The 18,133-nt window shown below is 48.1% G+C and overlaps 1 protein-coding gene across 1 annotated transcript in view; it reads left to right on the top strand.

Annotated features, from left to right (window-relative positions):
- MTMR4 (myotubularin related protein 4) overlaps window positions 1-10,546 on the top strand; it is a 52,766-nt gene extending 42,220 nt beyond the window's left edge. The window contains exons 9-18 of the mRNA XM_065418309.1: window positions 314-442; window positions 827-938; window positions 1,380-1,575; window positions 3,029-3,214; window positions 6,013-6,183; window positions 6,340-6,494; window positions 7,513-8,779; window positions 9,310-9,420; window positions 9,840-9,928; window positions 10,369-10,546. Of these exons, the coding sequence (XP_065274381.1) occupies window positions 314-442; window positions 827-938; window positions 1,380-1,575; window positions 3,029-3,214; window positions 6,013-6,183; window positions 6,340-6,494; window positions 7,513-8,779; window positions 9,310-9,420; window positions 9,840-9,928; window positions 10,369-10,546 (2,594 nt within the window). The remainder of the gene's footprint in view (window positions 1-313; window positions 443-826; window positions 939-1,379; window positions 1,576-3,028; window positions 3,215-6,012; window positions 6,184-6,339; window positions 6,495-7,512; window positions 8,780-9,309; window positions 9,421-9,839; window positions 9,929-10,368) is intronic.
- The last annotated feature ends 7,587 nt before the right edge of the window (window positions 10,547-18,133 follow it).

The following is an 18,133-nucleotide window of genomic DNA, read 5'->3' as shown; positions in this document are numbered from 1 at the left end:
ACTCCCTTCTGCTGGCTTCCCAAACTGGGCTGGGTAAGGCTCTCCAGAGCGGGGTCCCACCCCAGGGATGCATGCAAATGATGGGCAGCTGTTTCCTGGTGGCTGGGGGAGTTGGTGTTGTGGGGTGGGATTTAAAAATGACACCCAGATTAACTATTTAGGCCCTTTCAGGCCTTGACTGCACTATGCTGGGCAGGGCTTTAAACGTGTCAATGTCTGGCTGCACTGGCCTAGCACCACCTGTGAAAGGCCAAGGCCCAGATGGGAGGAGTTGTCTGGATGTGGGGAAGTTCAGCCTGTCCTGTGTCTGCAGATTCCTCGCTGACGGCATGTTCGGGCGTGGAGAATGCAGGAGCTCCTCAGAAGCTGCTGATCCTGGATGCCAGATCCTACACTGCGGCTGTTGCCAACAGGGCAAAGGGAGGGGGCTGTGAATGTGAAGGTATAAAACTGCACTCAGGCTGCTTAATAGCTAGTCTCATGGCATCTCCGTGCTTGGACTCTTTCTTGTTGGACCCCTTGGACACACAGGTTGGACTGGGGCTGTCTTTGTGTAGTGTTTCCAATACACAGATCTCCCTGGGGAGGAGTGGCAAGATTCGTGCTGCCCCTTCCTCTTTTTGCTAGATTACTGCGAGGCTGCCTGCCTGCCTACCCTTCACTCTGCTAGGACAGGCTGCCCACCTGCTGCACATATAGCTCCCCGGGAACAGGAACGCAGTGAGGGGCAGCAGCTCCTGTTCTGTGGGCTGTGATCAGAGCACCTGCAGTGAGACGCTTTGATTGCAGCAGATCCCGTCCGACTTTTTCTGTCTGTTGTGTTTAGAGTATTATCCAAACTGCGAGGTAGTGTTCATGGGCATGGCCAATATCCACTCCATCAGGAACAGCTTCCAGTACCTGCGCGCTGTCTGCAGCCAGATGCCAGATCCGAGCAAGTAAGTGCCAGCGTGCTCTACTACCATTCTCCCTGCCTTTTTGTCTTCCTCGCCATCTGGAAATTCTCATCTTCTCATTCCCATCCAATCGCCTGAGCCAGGTTGCTGGCTCAGGAATCAGAGAGGTTTTCTCTTGGGCGTGTTTACAGAGCTTGAGCATTGTGTTTCCTGTGATCGATATTTACTATTGGGGATACCGTAAACACACCACTCTTCTGTGGGCTTCACTAGAGACCTCACGGCTTTTGTGTCCAGAAAAAGTAGGATTTGGGGGCTGGATTCTGTGCTGTTCTTCCTGAGTTGGCTGGTTCCCCTCTGTGGGAGCTGGTGTGGAAAGGCAGCAGTACAGTATTTACTGAGGGCTCCAAAGAGTCTTGGGATAGACGTGTCCTCTAGTAGAGAACTAACAAGTCATTTTCTTTCCTTTTATGTGCACTCTAGCTGGCTTTCAGCCCTGGAGAGCACCAAGTGGCTGCAGCACCTCTCCGTCATGTTGAAGACAGCAGTTCTGGTCTCAAATGCAGTTGACCGAGAGGGGCGTCCAGTGTTGGTTCACTGCTCGGATGGCTGGGACAGAACCCCGCAGATTGTAGCACTGGCAAAGATTCTTCTGGACCCCTATTATAGGACCATGGAGGTACCATACAGTAGTGCCGTTCTGTTAGTTCAGCTTCTGTTAAGAAGTTGCTTGTGCCTGCGATGAGCCTCAGACAGAAGCAGAAAAAAGGCTATGGAGTGGAATTGCATTTCACAGTAAAGCTGCTTTGCAAAATGTCACACTGCAGGGTAACTGCACCTATATTCCCCCTCTGTGATCCTTCAAGGAGACCTGTGCTAGGGACCCGGCTCCTCAGCAGTCCCCTCTCTTGGGCAGAGACTCGCATCTGTCTCCCTCCTGACTGGGGTTGTCCAGGCTGCTCAGTTCCCTGCAGACACTGTGATCTCTCTAGAAAGCCACAAGAACAGCATCTGCACTTTGCTTTTTTTCTAGAGTCTATGCCCAATGTAATGGGCTGCGGTTATAAGTTACTGTGCAGCTCTTTATAAGCATATTTATTCTTAAAGTGAAAGCATTACAGAGAAAATATATTAAAAACAATAAGAAAAACTACATGCATGCCAAAAAACTTACCAGAAGTCACCCCAACTCCAACCTGGGCTCTGGTAGGTGTCAGTCCTTCAAAACCCACAACTGGATTTTCATCGTGGTGACCAGTTCGTATCTGTCTCAGATTCAGACCCACCATGAATAGTTCAGTCTTTCCTTTATACAGCTTGGGCCTTTGATCTTGGCCTCTTGTCACAATTGATCAGCAGACAATGGCTCACTTCTCAGGGCATAGCTTCAAAAGGCTGGGTTTTTGCATAATCAGAAGTGGGGAATTTGCATTCACTCCCCCCTAGATATTTCCCAAGAAAACCACTCACCACTTTTTGTTCCAAAAGTCCATTCTTGTCTGACACATTGTTTAATAAAGCCCTTTGAACCCCCAGGTCTCACATCTGTCACATCTCCCCACCTTCCTCCTCCTCCTGAGAAGTTGCATACAATCCTGGTCCATAATAATACATAGACCATTCATTTAAGGCAATGGATCCCGAAGATATTTTAACTTAATTCCGGAAGGCCTCCCAGTTATATTGTAGGAAATTGCCATATCTGTCACACAACATTTCCAAGAGCTGCTGTGCTGGTGAGGGGTTTTCCCACCTATTCTTCAGTAATCTGTAGCCACTGAATTGTGATACATCAGGCTCTCAAGAGCCTCTGCCTCGGAAAGTGACCACTTGTGTTCAGGGCTTAGCAGGTTCCCCACTATATTCTCTGCATGGCACCCAAAGGGATTTGTTATGTGGATTTAGTAGCCACTCCTTCATATTTGGATTATAGGTTCTGAAAGTCTCAGTTCAGTGCTATGGAAAAGGCCTTGTCCTTACATAAAGCCAGAGTAACCACCAGCTTTCATTATGCTTTGCTTCTAACCCTAGCACAAGTGCAAGCTTCTCTCTAGCCCCCCAAGAAACTCACTGGAGCTGCCTTGCTCTGCTGGGTACCTGGCGCTGCAGTTAACTTTCTTCTTTGTTAACAGGGTTTTCAGGTGCTAATTGAATCAGACTGGCTGGATTTTGGTCACAAATTTGGTGATCGCTGTGGGCATCACGAGAATGTGGAAGATCAGAATGAGCAGTGTCCGGTGTTTCTTCAGTGGCTAGATTCTGTTCATCAGCTGCTCAAGCAGTTCCCCTGCCTGTTTGAATTTAACGAAGCTTTCCTGGTAAGAGCTGTGCAAGCAAATGCGTCTTTATTTCTTGCTAATTATGAGCTAGGGCAGAAGGCCAGCTGAGCCTTTCAGAGCTGTTGTGTTTGAGGAAAAGCAAAGTGGACTTAGGTAAAAGTGAAAGATGTTTTATTATGGATTGGGTTTTCTAATGATGTGGCTGAGGGAGAAGGGGAGTGAAAATGCATATGATTCAGCCAGTGAGGCTGGAGTGGGGAGCACTCATTCAAAGCTTTTGTATCAGTACAAATCCTTCCCTATTTAGTTTGATTATGGTGACTGCACTGTTAATGCTGTCAGTTGATGTCCCTATTTGCTTACTTGCACTGTCCAATCTAGTTCCGTTTTTATTTATTTCCCAGTGCTAAAGGAACTTTACATGGTGCCTGTGTTCCTGCTCGCACACTTACATCTCTGTCACTGGGAATTTGAAACCTATAATGCATTCCAGACTATTAAACACCTCATCATATTTTTAAATAATCTTTTCCATCCTGTTACACGTTTGATCATCTGTATTTGCAGACTGCTCTTCAACCCAAACACACACAGTCCTTCCTATTTCAAACTTTGGGTGGTATCTGTGTTATAGACATAGTAGAAAAGAATAATTCAGTTTTGTGTGGGCTCGTTTTCTGCCTGCTATATAAAAAGAGCTTCATTTTTTTATTTTAATGGATGGTCACTCTGTATATATTTTCTGTGAATAAGTTACACTCAATTCCCAACGTCAGTTTTAAAATTAATGTTTTGTTCATTGATTTCCAATGTCCCACATCGTGTTGAAGAATTAACTGCAAATTTAATAAAAGACCCAACAAAGTGCTCTCTTGAAATGTTGTCCTCTAGCTATGAATTAATGAATGTAGTTTGCTTTTTTATTTGTTTGTATTTTGTGCTGAAAGTGACCTCAACCTTATTGAGGTTGCAGGAACAAAACATCCTGATGTGTAGAAAGAATAGTAAATATGGCAGCCAACCAGCTTGGCTTAACATTGAAACCCTTGTTGATCTTAAACAAAAAAAGAAGCCTACAAGAAGTGGAAGATTGGACAAATGACCAGGGAGTATAAAAATATTGCTCAGGCATGCAGGAGGGAAATCAGGAAGGCCAAATCACACTTAGAGTTGCAGCTAGCAAGAGATGTTAAGAGTAACAAGAAGGGTTTCTTCAGGGTATGTTAGCAACAAGAAGAAAGTCAAGGAAAGTGTGGGCCCCTTACTGAATGAGGGAGGCAACCTAGTGACAGAGGATGTGGAAAAGCTAATGTACTCAATGATTTTTTTGCCTCTGTCTTCACAAACAAGGTCAGTTCCCAGACTGCTGCACTGGGCAGCACAGTATGGGGGGGAGGATGACTGGAAGAAGGCTAATGTAGTGCCCATCTTTAAAAAAGAAGAAGGAGGATCCGGGGAATTACAGGCCAGTCAGCCTCACCTCAGTCCCTGGAAAAATCATGGAGCAGGTCCTCAAGGAATCAGTTCTGAAGCACTTAGAGGAGAGGAGAGGAAAGTGATCAGGAATAGTCAGCATAGATTCACCAAGGGCAAGTCATGCCTGACTAACCTAATTGCCTTCTATGACGAGATAACTGGCTCTGTGGATGAGGGGAAAGCAGTGGACGTGTTATTCCTTGACTTTAGCAAAGCTTTTGATACGGTCTCCCACAATATTCTTGCCGGCAAGTTAAAGAAGTATGGGCTGGATGAATGGATTAGAAGATGGATAGAAAGCTGGCTAGATTGTTGGGCTCAACGGGTAGTGATTAATGCTCCATGTGTAGTTGGCAGCCGGTATCAAGCAGAGTGCCCCAAGGGTCGGTCCTGGGGCCAGTTTTGTTCAATATCTTCATTAATGATCTGGAGGATGGTGTGGATTCCACTCAGCAAGTTTGCAGATGACACTAAACTGGGAGGAGTGGTACATACGCTGGAGGGTAGGGATCGGATACAGAGGGACCTAGACCAAAAGAAATCTGATGAGGTTCAACAAGGACAAGTGCAAAGTCCTGCATTTAGGACAGAAGAATCCCATGCATTGCTACAGACTAGGGACCGAATGGCTAGGCAGCAGTTCTACAGAAAAGGACCTAGGGGTTACAGTGGATGAGAAGCTGGATATGAGTCAACAGTGTGTCCTTGTTGCCAAGAAGGCTAACGGCATTTTGGGCTGTATAAGTAGGGGCATTGCCAGCAGATCGAGGGACATGATCATTCCCCTCTATTCGGCATTGGTGCGGCCCCATCTGGAGTACTATGTTCAGTTTTGGGCCTCACACTACAAGGAGGATGTGGAAAAATTGGAAAGAGTCCAGTGGAGGGCAACAAAAATGATTAGGGGGCTGGAGCACATGACTTATGAGGAGAGGCTGAGGGAACTGGGCTTGTTTAGTCTGCAGAAGAGAAGAGTGAGGGGGGATTTGATAACTGCTTTCAACTACCTGAAAGGGGGTTCCAAAGAGGATGGATCTTGACTGTTCTCAGTGGTAGCAGATGACAGAACTAGGAGTAATGGGCTGGCTCTCAGTAGAGATCTCATATACCACTCTTCGGTGAATTATTATGCAAATATCCAACCCAGGGGATTCCTGTAAAACCCTATGCATCCCCTGTAGCCTCTGCCAGTTGACATGGAGGGATCCTTGGGTAACATTCTCCCACAGGATGGAAGGAGAGCTGTGGCAGGGGGCTGGAGTGTGTGCTTTGGGGGTGGGGTGGGAGTTGTGTTACGTGGGTGTGAGGGAGAGTTGCTTTCCAAGGGCCCTGGCAATTGCGCTTTTCTGTTGGTGGTGCAGGTGAAGCTGGTGCAGCACACATACTCCTGCCTGTATGGGACCTTCCTGGGCAACAACCCATGTGAGCGAGAGATGCACAACATTTACAAACGCACCTGCTCAGTGTGGTCCCTCCTGAGAGCTGGCAACAAGAACTTCCACAATCTCCTCTACATGCCTGGCACTGAGCAGGTGAGTGGCAGCCCACAACCCAGCTGTATGGGCTTGTGGCTAGCAGCCAAAATTGTCTGGGAAGAGTAATTGGGTTGGAGGGAAGGGAGGCTGGCTTGCCTTGGATGGGGAGGGGTTTCCCTTTTGTCCTGTCCTTCAGTGTAATTTCTCCTGCAGGTGCTGCACCCAGTGTGCCATGTGCGAGCACTACATCTTTGGACAGCAGTGTACCTTCCAGCATCATCCCCCTGTCCTCTAGGGGAGGAGGGTATGGACCGCTACCTGCCCCCAGGATCCCAAAGCCAGGAGTTCAGCGGCAGATCTCTGGACAGGTAGGGAGAAAGGAGTACCAATTTGGGTTCCCTTTCCACCATGGTCCTGGGTTTCTTTCCTGCTCACTTGCTCTCTCCTCTGGCTGACATTACACACACACATTTGCCATGAGAAGCACCCAGCACCATTGTCCTGAAAAGACAGGGCCTGGAGTGTCCTGAATATGCCTGTCACCCTCAGTGAACACCTGGAAAAGCGAGTACACAGCTCCCTGCCATACTAGGAGCCCCATACGGGGAGATTTCATGTAGCTGCTCTGAGGCCACCTTGTAGTGGTGCGAACACCAACGTGTCCTAGGGAGCAATAGAAGAGAGGCCTAGGGGGAAGGGAGACTGGTGCCCAGATGTGGTGCTGGCTGCACTAGGAGTGTCTATTTCTCGCCCTAGGAAGCAGTGTGTGAAAGAGGAAGTTTGTGTAACACTTGTCCATGCCTCTCCCAACTAGCTGGCTTGTGCATTCTCAGCCTAATGCTGATGCTGCCTTCACCTTCACACACAGGCAGTTCACCACAGTGCCCTGGGCACTTCCTTCTCCTGATCAATGGAGAGCAACACCTGGGGGGCTGGCTTTGGGGATTCAAAGGGAAGCTCCTCCAGCTGTGTCCCTGTGCTCCAGGGGCTGCCTGGTGCTACATAGACCCTACCCCTACCCCAGCCTGATGAGGAAACTAGAGATTAGCGGAGGTTCTTGTTGGCTGGTTAGGCCTCTGAGGTGATGTCCCAGCTGTGAAGTGATTAAACCAAGAAATGGCTGGCGAGGAACTCAGAATCAGTGCCCACTTTTAACATGTTGACCGTAAGTCTAAATTCCAAGGTGATGCAATGATGCAACCCTATTAACTATGCTCTCTCGTCACACCTCGGAGCATCCTACCACTATTCAGAGACCTAACCCTGTGTGCTGGGCAGTTCCCTTCCCCCTCTGCAAGGGCCCCTGTGGCACAGAGCAGCAGGTACTGGGATTTTTGTAATAAAAGTTCCTTCTCCGGAGATTCAGGCTTTGTTTCTTGGTTCCAGGTTACCAAAGACAAGATCTATGGATGACCTGCTTTCAGCTGGTGACTCCAGCAGCCCGCTGACCCGTACTTCTAGTGATCCCAACCTGAACAACCACTGTCAGGAGGTCAGGATGGGCCTCGAGCCCAGACATGTCAGCACAGAGGGCCCTGAGCTGCACCCCGAGGAAGGCAGCGTGGTGGCTGTGGGAGAAACGCAGCAGGTGCCAGTGGAGCAGGGGAAAACTCACCCCCTGCAAACGAGCAACAACTTCAACAGCCACACTGATCATCAAGCGCATTGCAAGCTGCTTAGTGGCTGGGTGCCTCCACCAGCAAGCAACATCTTTCCAGAGACAGAAATGGGATGGAGGGTGAATGTGGAGGATGTAGATGGCATCAGCCCAGCTCCAAACAATCCTGGACAGGAGAATGTCTGCAGGACTTGTGTCAGAGCTGTGGAGCAGCCTGAAACATGTCCCTATAATCCTTCAAAAGCAACTGGCCTGGAATCTGATGGAAGCTGGAATCTTGTGAAACCCCCCCATCAAGACACCCTAAATCCTGCAGTGGGCATTCCCAGCCAGGACACCCCTGCACCAAGTGTCTCTCCTCAGAACAACCCACGCCCCATGCCAGGCATCCCCCAGCAACATAAAGACACTGGCAAAAGTGGGAGCAGCAGGAGCGGGCACTGGGAGGAAATGGGCCGGGTGGGGATGGTGCCGCTGGAGCTGTGGCAAAGGCCCATTTCCCAGAGCCAGACCAGCGAGTTCTCCCTCCTGGGTTCCAACTGGGACAGTTTCCAGGGGATGGTGACGTCGCTCCCCGGTGGGGAGACAGTAACCAGGCGGCTACTTTCCTATGGGTGCTGTAACAAGAGGTTGAGCAGCAAACAGTTGCGGGCACCAGGGCTCTACCTCAGTAGCCAGTGGCCAACAAGAGAAGGTGTGAAACCACCAGTCTGCTCTGGCTATCCCAGTGCACATTGTGCAGGCCCTGAAGGGAAGCCCAGCCGGCCATGGCTACCCTGCCACCTGAAGCAGGTGTCTGGCTCCAAGCATGTGCCACCAAGCTGCCCTTCCCCTGTGCCTCCTCTCTACCTGGATGATGACGGGCTCCCCTTCCCCACAGATGTGATTCAGCACAGGCTGCGACAGATCGAAGCCAGCTACAAGCAGGAAGTGGAGCAGCTGCGCAGGCAGGTGCGAGAGCTCCAGCTAAGGCTGGATATACGTCACTGCTGCGCCCCCCCGGCTGAGCCACAGATGGACTATGAAGATGACTTTGTAAGTAATGGCCTATAAAGTGCCATCTCCCACTGTCTGACCCAGCCATGAACCATGACATCCTGCCCTTCATGTCCCTGCTCTCCCCTGACTCCAGGGGGAGCATGTTCTGCCAGGCTCACATGTTCTCTTACCCCTCACTTCCTGTTGGTGTGCAAGTTTGATGCTCATTAGGATAATGATTCACTCCTCTCCTCCCCCGCCCCTCCTCCCCGTCCAGGGGTTCTACATTCTTCTAGCCTGTGCTTCCCAGGAGGGAACAGAGTTCCTTCTCTCATCTGGACACCATCTCCTCCTGGCCTTCACTCTCCTAGTACCCAAAGATTCCTTCATCCAATCTTCCTTTATTTCCCAAGACATGGGGGATGACGCCAGTCCGGATTCTCCTGCCCTTTGCTTCCTGAGCTGGGGAGCGACAGTGCCACTTGCTCCTTCAGGAGCCATTCTGAGTGGGGTGGAAGGGATACTACTCTTTGTGTCTGTGCTGGAAGGGGCTGATGGCTTTTGTGACTTTGGCTTTCTCTCTGCAGACCTGTCTAAAGGAATCGGACAGCAGTGACACTGAAGACTTCTACTCTGATCACAGTGAGGACTGCCTGTCTGAAGCAAGCTGGGAGCCTGTCGATAAGAAGGAGACTGAGGTACATCCGTATACAGCTACATATGTAGCAGGGTCAGCTTTGTCTGTTTGAAGGTGATAGATGGTACAAGGCAGGATGGGATCTAGGCTCAGAGCAGCTGTTCCTGTTGTGCAAGGTGGTGACGTATGGTAGGATTGGCTCTCTGCTTTCCTTGCGAGGTAGGCTGTAGCAGGATGGGGTGCAGGCTTTCCTGGGAGCAGTTCCATGTCCTTTGGTGCTAGGCGAGGTGCGGGCTCACCAGGCTGTGCCTCCATGCCTTGCTCTGCAGACCAACCCACATGGTTCAGTGTGTTTTATGGCCCAGTGTCACACTGTAACCCACGCTCCAGTCTCAAGATGTCCTCCTCAATGATATTGTTTTGCAAGCCTATTACAGGCTCCTGGGGTGAGGTGCTAATGAAGGCTGTTATTTTCCCCAGGTCACACGCTGGGTTCCAGACCATATGGCCTCACACTGCTTTAACTGTGATTGTGAATTTTGGATAGCCAAGCGAAGGCACCACTGCAGGTAAAACTCAGCCACCTCTTGCATATCTCCATTGTTCTTTTCCATCTCCTCCCCAACCCCCAAATGACCAAGTCTCTGTTCTTCCTTTTCTGTCTCAGGCCCCCCAGCACAGGGTCACTGACCCTCCCTTTCTCTATCCACCCACCCTTGCACACACTCCCCCTGGAGTCCCTGACCCTCTGTCTTTCTTATTGCTGTTGTCCTGGGGTCCCTGACCCTCCCTCTGGCCGTGTCTACACTAGAAATGCAGATGGTGTTTAAAAACATGTCAGCTAACATCTCAACTCCCCCATAGTTGAACATTAGTGCAGACAGGACTGAACGCCTTCAAGAACATGCTGGTTGTGTTTGGCCCTAGACTCCCCCAGTCTAGACATGGCCTTCTTCTTTATGGAGTTGTCACTGTCTCACTGCTCTCTGCTTTTATTACCCCTTAACAGGAATTGTGGGAACGTGTTCTGTGCTGGCTGCTGCCATCTGAAGCTGCCCATTCCTGATCAGCAGCTCTACGACCCAGTCCTTGTCTGCAACTCATGTTACGATCACATCCAGGTGTCTCGTGCTAGGGAGCTCATGAGCCAACACCTGAAGAAACCCATCGCCACAGCTTCCAGTTGAATGCCAGACAAGGACACTGTCCATGCCAAGCCTTTTTGCTCACAGATTTGAGGGACGGCTCTGCCTCCACTGGAATTGTGAAGGTCTTTGGTGCAGCATTTGAACACCAAACTCAAATGCACTGTCTTCAGCAATCCTCCTTGATCCTATATCCGTCTGAAGCAGAGGAATTGAGATGAGACAATACAGTGGGCCCATCTTGGTACCAGTGTACTTATAGCTGAAGACCTAGGGCTAAATAGGAGACCACAACCTCTTTCTCCTATGGATTGGAAAGTGATGCTTTCACAGATACTGCCTGTACAAGTACCCCAAAGCAATAGAAAGGTATGTTTAGAATCAAACTCTTCTTTCCACCCTACAAAAGGCAGTTTGCATTGTACAAGAATGAAGAGGGTGGATTCTGAATGGTACCTCTGTGTCCCTTCAGAAAGGCTCAGCCTAGAGGTTCCACTGCTTCTCTTTCCACGGAGTTTGATTTGCAGGCTGGCTTTGTGGATGAGGGGTCTGAACTCATTAGCAATCCCTGGGTTAACCTTCTCTTGGATGCGGAAAAGGAATTCCTTCTCTCTGAAGACAAGATGGGTCTTCTCTGCGAGGCCAAGCAGATCTCTGCCAATGTCCGGGTCCTGCAGAGAGTGGTGAATGCACTAGACTAGATTATCCCCCTGCAGTACTGTGTGGGGAGAGGGGAGAATGGTTTGTTCTCTTCTTGCTCTGCCTGTCTACTTCTAGTCTCTCGCAGTGTCACAGCCTGGTGCTAACACAGGAATGACCGTGATTCTGTCCTGGGATGGAAACATAACTTGTGTTCCTGTGTTGCTCCTTCTCCCCTTTGCTGCCTCCATCTCCTCCTTTTCCTGTTGCTCTATCCTGAAAACTTGACATCTTGAGGGTAGGCCGTAGTGTGTTGTTTTACCTCCTGGAACGTGCTGTTTGGTGTGCGTGAGGGTTTCAGTCCAAATGCTGCTATATATTTCTGTGCACTTAATGTAACCCGAAGAAGGGAGAATGAAGCAGAGATACCAAATTGGGGGTAGGGAGAAAGCCGGCCAACAGAGCCTCTACAGTCTGTTTTTTTCACTCTAATGTGGCACTTAACCAAAAGATACAGTGATGGGCATGACATGCAGCATATGCCCCTATGCGACAGAAACAGTCTCTGGTTCATTCCAACACCACTTAAAAGTTCCTCTTGGACTTGACTTCCTTTCCGGTCTGCTGTACAGAAGCCATAACTTTTAGAGTCGCCCTTTTTGAAATCTGTAGTTATTGCCTCTCTGTTACTTCCATATGCTACACACCAAGCATCCCAGCTCATTTTAAGGAAAGCTCACTAGGGTACAAACTTAGGAAGACGTGAGTTACAAGATTAAGCTTCTGCTCTTTTCTTGGATCCTTGTGAGCCATGTTTGATACTTGGTTCCTGAGAAATCTGGAGAGATGCTGGTCGGAGCAATGGAAAGAGCGTGGAACCATGGGCATTTTTTATAGCTGGGTAAATTGTTTTTCTCCAAATAAATAAAGAGACCACAGATACCCTACTTAAGACTCCACATTGAGAGGGTGGGGGGATGAGAGTCCTCCCTGTCTAGTAAATAACCAGACAAACACTAGGCTATTCAAACCATGTTCTGACCTCCCAGTTCTATTTACAAAATCCAGTGGTTTTCAAATTTCAGTTGAAGGAGTAAAAAACAAATTAATTTCTCGCACTTTTACATTTCCGCCTCCCTGGTTTCCAATAACGAAAGCAAAGCTAGCATCATCTGAAGAGACTGTATCTGCTCAGACTGTTTTGCTGTTCCATACTGGGAGCAAACAACAAGGGGGAGAGAGAGAGAGATGTCATACTTCTGATTCTCCCCGCCTTGTACCTTGCATTATTTCCACCTGTGGAGGAGAGTGGGGTAAGACACTGATCCCCTGGTGACAGCACAATTCCCATGGGGCCTCACTTTCTGCGGGTGGAAGTGACTGCAAGCAATAAGGCAGCAGAGAGTCGGGTCCGTATTCCTGGACATTTGGATTCAGACATGGTTAATCTAAACTGCTTTCAGCTCTTGTGGGTGTCAGTGTCACAATGTGCTGGCCAAAACCTCCAAATCAGTTCAGTAGCATTGTGACAAACAATGTGCTGTAAGACTCAATACATTTGAAATAAAATCTCTATATTAGTGCCGCTGTGTTTGGCCCGTTCTTTAGTCTGGATTCTGTTGTTTTTTTTCATTTTAGATAAAAATCTCCCCAGGCAGCTGTGGTAGGGCAAAAAGTCAAAGTAAAGCCATGCTCTTGCACTCGCACACGCCACACGGCCTCTCCTGTCAAACCCATTCAGCCCCTGTCGTTCTGCCCCCGGAGTGCATAGGAGTTCTGTCCTGTGTATCCCCTTAATGGCCGGGTGAGGAGATTCCCTTCCGCCCCAGTTCTAGTACGGAGAGTTCACCTGCTCCTGACCAACATGCTTGCGACACTTCTGCCTGGAAGCAAGTCCCATTAGCTTCATCTCTTCTCCACCTCCCCCAGGCAGGGCTGGTTCCACTGGCTCCCACATAACCAGATCAGTGCCTGGATCCTCCCTTAGCCTGATACCCAGTGTGTTGGGCGGAACAGAAAGAACTACGTTCAGGGCTCCACTTGATGTGCCTGTCACTAGTGAGTCACTGAGTGAGCAAGGTGGCAATCCAGTGCACTTCCGTCAAACACCTGGGAGTCAGCAGCGCTCCTCTAGGGTAGAGTCACGGTTGTTAAGGCCAGAAGGGACTGTTTTGATAATCTAGTCTGACCTCCTGTATAACACAAGTGAGAGAATGTCACCCAGCAATTCCTGCATCAAGCCCTTTACTTCTGGTTGGGCTAGCCTCAATTTCAAGATTCATGGAGTCTTTGAGGATCCACCATATCCCAGGGTAAACTGTTCCAATTGTCAATTACCCTTCTTATTCCAAAATTGCACCTGATTGCCAGTTTGAATTTGTCTAGCTTCAAATTCCAGCCATTGGATCTTGTTATGACTTTGCTAGATGAGAGAGCCTCTAGTATCAGAAATCTTCTCAGGAGTGCTAGTAGTGAGCTCTTTGTGTTCCCACAGCGTCCACAGTATCTCAGAGCACTTCATATACATGTAACAGATTATAAAGTCAGGGATCACTATGATCGTCGTCTGACCCCCTGCACACAAAGATAACACACTAGAATTGCTGTGGCCCCTTCTGAGCAAAACACAGCTAAACTCCAACTCACAAATCACATTGTGCCTCCCTTAGTTCTTCCTGCAGTTCCCACAGAATATGTTTAAATGCACACTGCAGTGTTATACAACAGTTTAGACTGGAAGTGAAAATGTCCGTATCCTATTGAAAATGCAGGAGGAATTGAGGGATACAGAATGTAACTAGGGAGCTGGAATTTAGCCAGGACACAGGAGTCCCTTCCTCTCATGAACAGGGAATTGTCCCCTCTGAATGAGGAAAGCACTAGCAGGAGAGCCACCCTCATGCAAGAACTGCCATGTCTCTATGCTGAAGAAACCCACCTACGGATGGTTTTATTTTAACCATTGTTGTACTCAGGGAGGGTACGTCTACACTGCGATTAGATACCCGCAGCTGACTCGGGCTTGGGCCAAGACGCTGTTTTAATTGCGGTGTAGACCTTCAGGTCCAGGACCTTCCCACCACAGATCCTAGAGCCCAGGCTGTAGCCTGAGCTCAAATGTAATTAAAGAGCCCCTTAGCGTGAGCCTGAGTCAGCTGGCACAGGCCACCCCTAGATTTTTTAACTGCAGTGTAGACATACTCTGGGATAGCCTCAAGACACAATTCCTCCTTAGAAGGGTCCCAGGAGGTCAACACTAATGTAGTGTTACCATGGTCTAGTTCAGCATCATGCAGATGCTTGCTCTACAGTAGCAGTCATTGAGCAGTTACAGTTCCATTTACATGGGCAAAGTTTCTTAGAGATCAAATGTTTCTGAAGCCAGACAGTGGGGTCTAATCCTGCAAAGTGCAGCAGGGGGGACTTGAAGCACCTCTCAGCAGGATCAGGTCCAATAGTGGGGTCTGTTTTAAGCCAGTAATGCTCTAGCACATTTTGGCCCTATTCCCATTAAAATTAACATGCTGGCTTGAATGAAAGGTGTATTTGCAGTCTGTACTGGGGACAATGCCAATCTCAGTCATTATTAGTCGTACTTTAACATCTTCAGCCAGAGTGACATGTCCAGCTAATATGATGCAGAAAACTTTAAAAGGGAGTTAAAGTTGCAGCCATAAAATAGAGCTCTTTGCTACCCATATCTTTCCCGAATGTGAGACTTCAAACCCCCAGCATTAAAAAAAACAGGAAATACTCAGTTAAGGTCTCTTTACATATCCCCCAAAAATTATTAGTTACAAGAAAAAAAATATGCCACAAACTTTTGAAAACTAAGAAGTGCAGTTAGAGTTCTACTTCTCACATACTATAACAACCCATCCTTAACCCTGCCCCCACAGTGATGGCAGTACCCCTTATCGTTCTTTTGAGAGTGGGGAATATTTACCTAAATTGCAGGAAATCCCCTCATGCAGTGTTGTGATAGTGAGGTTGGAAATAAGGAGAGGCAGCATGATTGCCCAGTGTAATCTCTGTCAGTGCTGCTACACAGGTCACATTGAGTTCCAAAGGCTGTTGGACTTCATGAATAGGCGTCCGACTAGAGAGAGGGCCAGAGAAATGTTAGGGGCGTAAGATACTGTGATGTTTCCAGTTCTTCTTGCCATCCCTAAAAGGGCAGAGTTAAGGTCTGTGAAACAGCACCTTGCCTGTGCATTTCCTGGTTTTCAGAAGCTTGTGATTTGTTTTTTCTTATCACACTAATATTCTTTTTGGCATCATGGAGAAAGATCTTAACTGAGCAGTTCTTTTGTTTTTGCTCATGTCTGGCTTTATCTACAATAGAAAATGCATTGTGTTAGAAAACCTATTAACTAACATATTTGGAAAGAGACTGGTTGACATATTCATAGTGTACAGTGATAATACTTTCTATTCCAATAATAATTAGGGAGGCTATTAAGCATTTTATAAGTGTAGGGCTAGATAGCTCGCTCCCAAGAGTTTTAAGAAAATTGGCTGAGGAGCTCTCTGTACCAATGATGTTGATATTTCACCAATCTTGGAAACTGGGGGATCTCCAGAGATCTGGAAAAAAGCTCAGGTGGTACTGATAGGATGACCTGGGTAACTATAGGACAGAAAGCCAGACACTGATACCAGGCAGAATCATGGAAAGGCTGAAATGGGATACAATCAGTAAAGAATTAAAGGATGGCAGCATAACTAATTGTACATGGGGAATCATTACTCACTTGGGGTCTTTCTAGTGGGGTCATGTAGGGATCTGTTCTTGGCCAAATGCTATGCAATATCTTATCAATGATATGGAAGGAAAAAAACATTATTGGTAAAGTTTGCAGCAGACACAAACATTGGTGGAGTGGTAAACAACTTTAAGGATAGGGCTGTTACAAAGCACAGTCCGGATTGTTTGGTATGCTGGGCTCCCTTGAAGAACAAACATTTTAATGCAGCTAAATAGAGTGTCGTTCATCTAGGAATCAAGAATGGAATCACATGCGAGGACTGCATTTTGGAAAGCAGAGACTGTGAAAGGAACTTAAGGGTGATGGTGGAAACCAATTGACCATCAGCTTTCAGTGACAGAGAAAATCCGATCCTTGAATGTGTAAATGGAAGCCGGGCGGTGGTATTACCTCTTTCTACAGCATTACTGGACCTTAGGCTTGACAGGATTTGATTTAAATTGCAGGTGTCATAAATGTCAATTTCAGCTGACACACTACAATCCCCACACACACAAAATCCAGCGGTAACAGCAGGAGTGCAGCCTCCCCTCACACCTTGCATGTGCAGGGCTTGGGTATCACCGGCCCTGCAGCAGTGCAGAGAGCTGGCTGTCATGGGAGTGAATGAGCTGGCTGAGACAGTGGAGCTGTAGAGGGCTCCCTGGCATGGCCCCAAGGCCAGTGACACTGCATGCCTGCAGGTGGAAGGTGCACGGAAGGGTGTGTTCCTGGTGGGACAGAGCAGGGACACATGTGCACACACACAGACCAGGACTGCAATGATGAGCCCCTGGCTGCGCAGGGCTGGAGCCATTTAATAGCCGGGTGGCCTCCACAGCCAGGGGCTCATCCTCATTCTGGCCAGGGGTCTCTGCTGTGCCCTCCTAGGACTGCAGCCTTGCCCGCACCTTGTGTCTGTCAGAATGTGGTGGCACTGGCCCTGTGTCCACACGGAGAATCCTCTGCAGCCCTGCTGTCAAGGCCTAGCTCACTCACTCAGCAGCCAGAGTGCAGGGGGTATCCCTGAGCAGAAACTGCTCGGCTGTGGGGTGGCTTTCCCCACGACCAGAGGCTCATCCTTGCAGCATTGACCGGGGGTGTCTGCTCTGCTGGGCCAGGACCACAGCCTCCACTGCACCTTGTGTCCAGGTGTCTTGGACCCCATGGCCACGCAGGGAGCCCTGCTGTCAGTGCTGTCCTAAGCCCAACCTTACCCACTCTTAATTTCCCACAACTGTCAAAATTAAAAAAATAAAATCTATATTGAAATTTCAACAAAAAAAATCAAATTCTGCCAATCTATGGATACTGTGGCAAGAACTGATCTACAAGGATTTGAAGTCTGGAAAAATCTGTGTTATCTGAGAGACTAAAGAAGCACAATCTATTTAGTTTATGAAAGAGATAGTTAAGTGACTTGATCATGGCTGGTAAGTAACTACACAAGAAGATGTGGATAGTGGGGAGAGCTCTTTAATCTAGCAGACAAAGGCAGAACAAGGTCCAAGGGCTAGAAGCTGAAGTTAGACAAATTCAATCTAAAAATAAGGTACAATTTGTAAATGAATCATTGGAACAACTGAGCTAGAGATGTGGTGGATTCTCCATCACTTGGAGTCTTTAAATTTTGACTGGATGGCTCTCTTACAGATAACTTCTGGTTAAGCTGGCGTTATGGGATGGATACAGGACTCACTGAAAGAAAAACTATGGCCTTTGTTATGCAGGAGGTGAGACTAGACTCCGAGGATCAGAATGGTCACTCGTGGCCTTACAATCTATAAAGTAGCACTATGTTAAAGAGGATTGTGCCCTTAATGCTGACAAGGACACTCATGTTTGAAACATGTTAGCATGACATGATTAACTGTAACGTTTTCAAATATGACAGACCTCTGTACTGAGGGAAAACTTGTGTTTTAACTAGCACAATATTAAACATTTATCATGCTTTCTAACAAGACCTCTTCATATATCATATTCCTGGAGGGTACAGGGAGCAGAGGCCCTGTAGGGTAGCAGCAATTTAGCACTATTATAACAAAATTTTCAGTGTCCATTTCCTTTCTTTTTAACACACAAAAGAGCCTGGCCGGCAGGAGCTTCTGGCATCTCTGTAACAAACGAGTGGTTTCACGCTCTCCAGGCTAGCCTCTCATGACATTGCAAACAGCATTAGACATCACTCTGAGTTGGGGACTCCGAGCCACTGGACTATGGGACAGTCTGATGTGGAGGT

Source organism: Emys orbicularis, chromosome 17 (assembly GCF_028017835.1).
Source record: "Emys orbicularis isolate rEmyOrb1 chromosome 17, rEmyOrb1.hap1, whole genome shotgun sequence".
NCBI classification, from domain to species: Eukaryota; Metazoa; Chordata; order Testudines; family Emydidae; genus Emys; species Emys orbicularis.
This window is presented reverse-complemented; position numbering and strand designations above follow the sequence as displayed.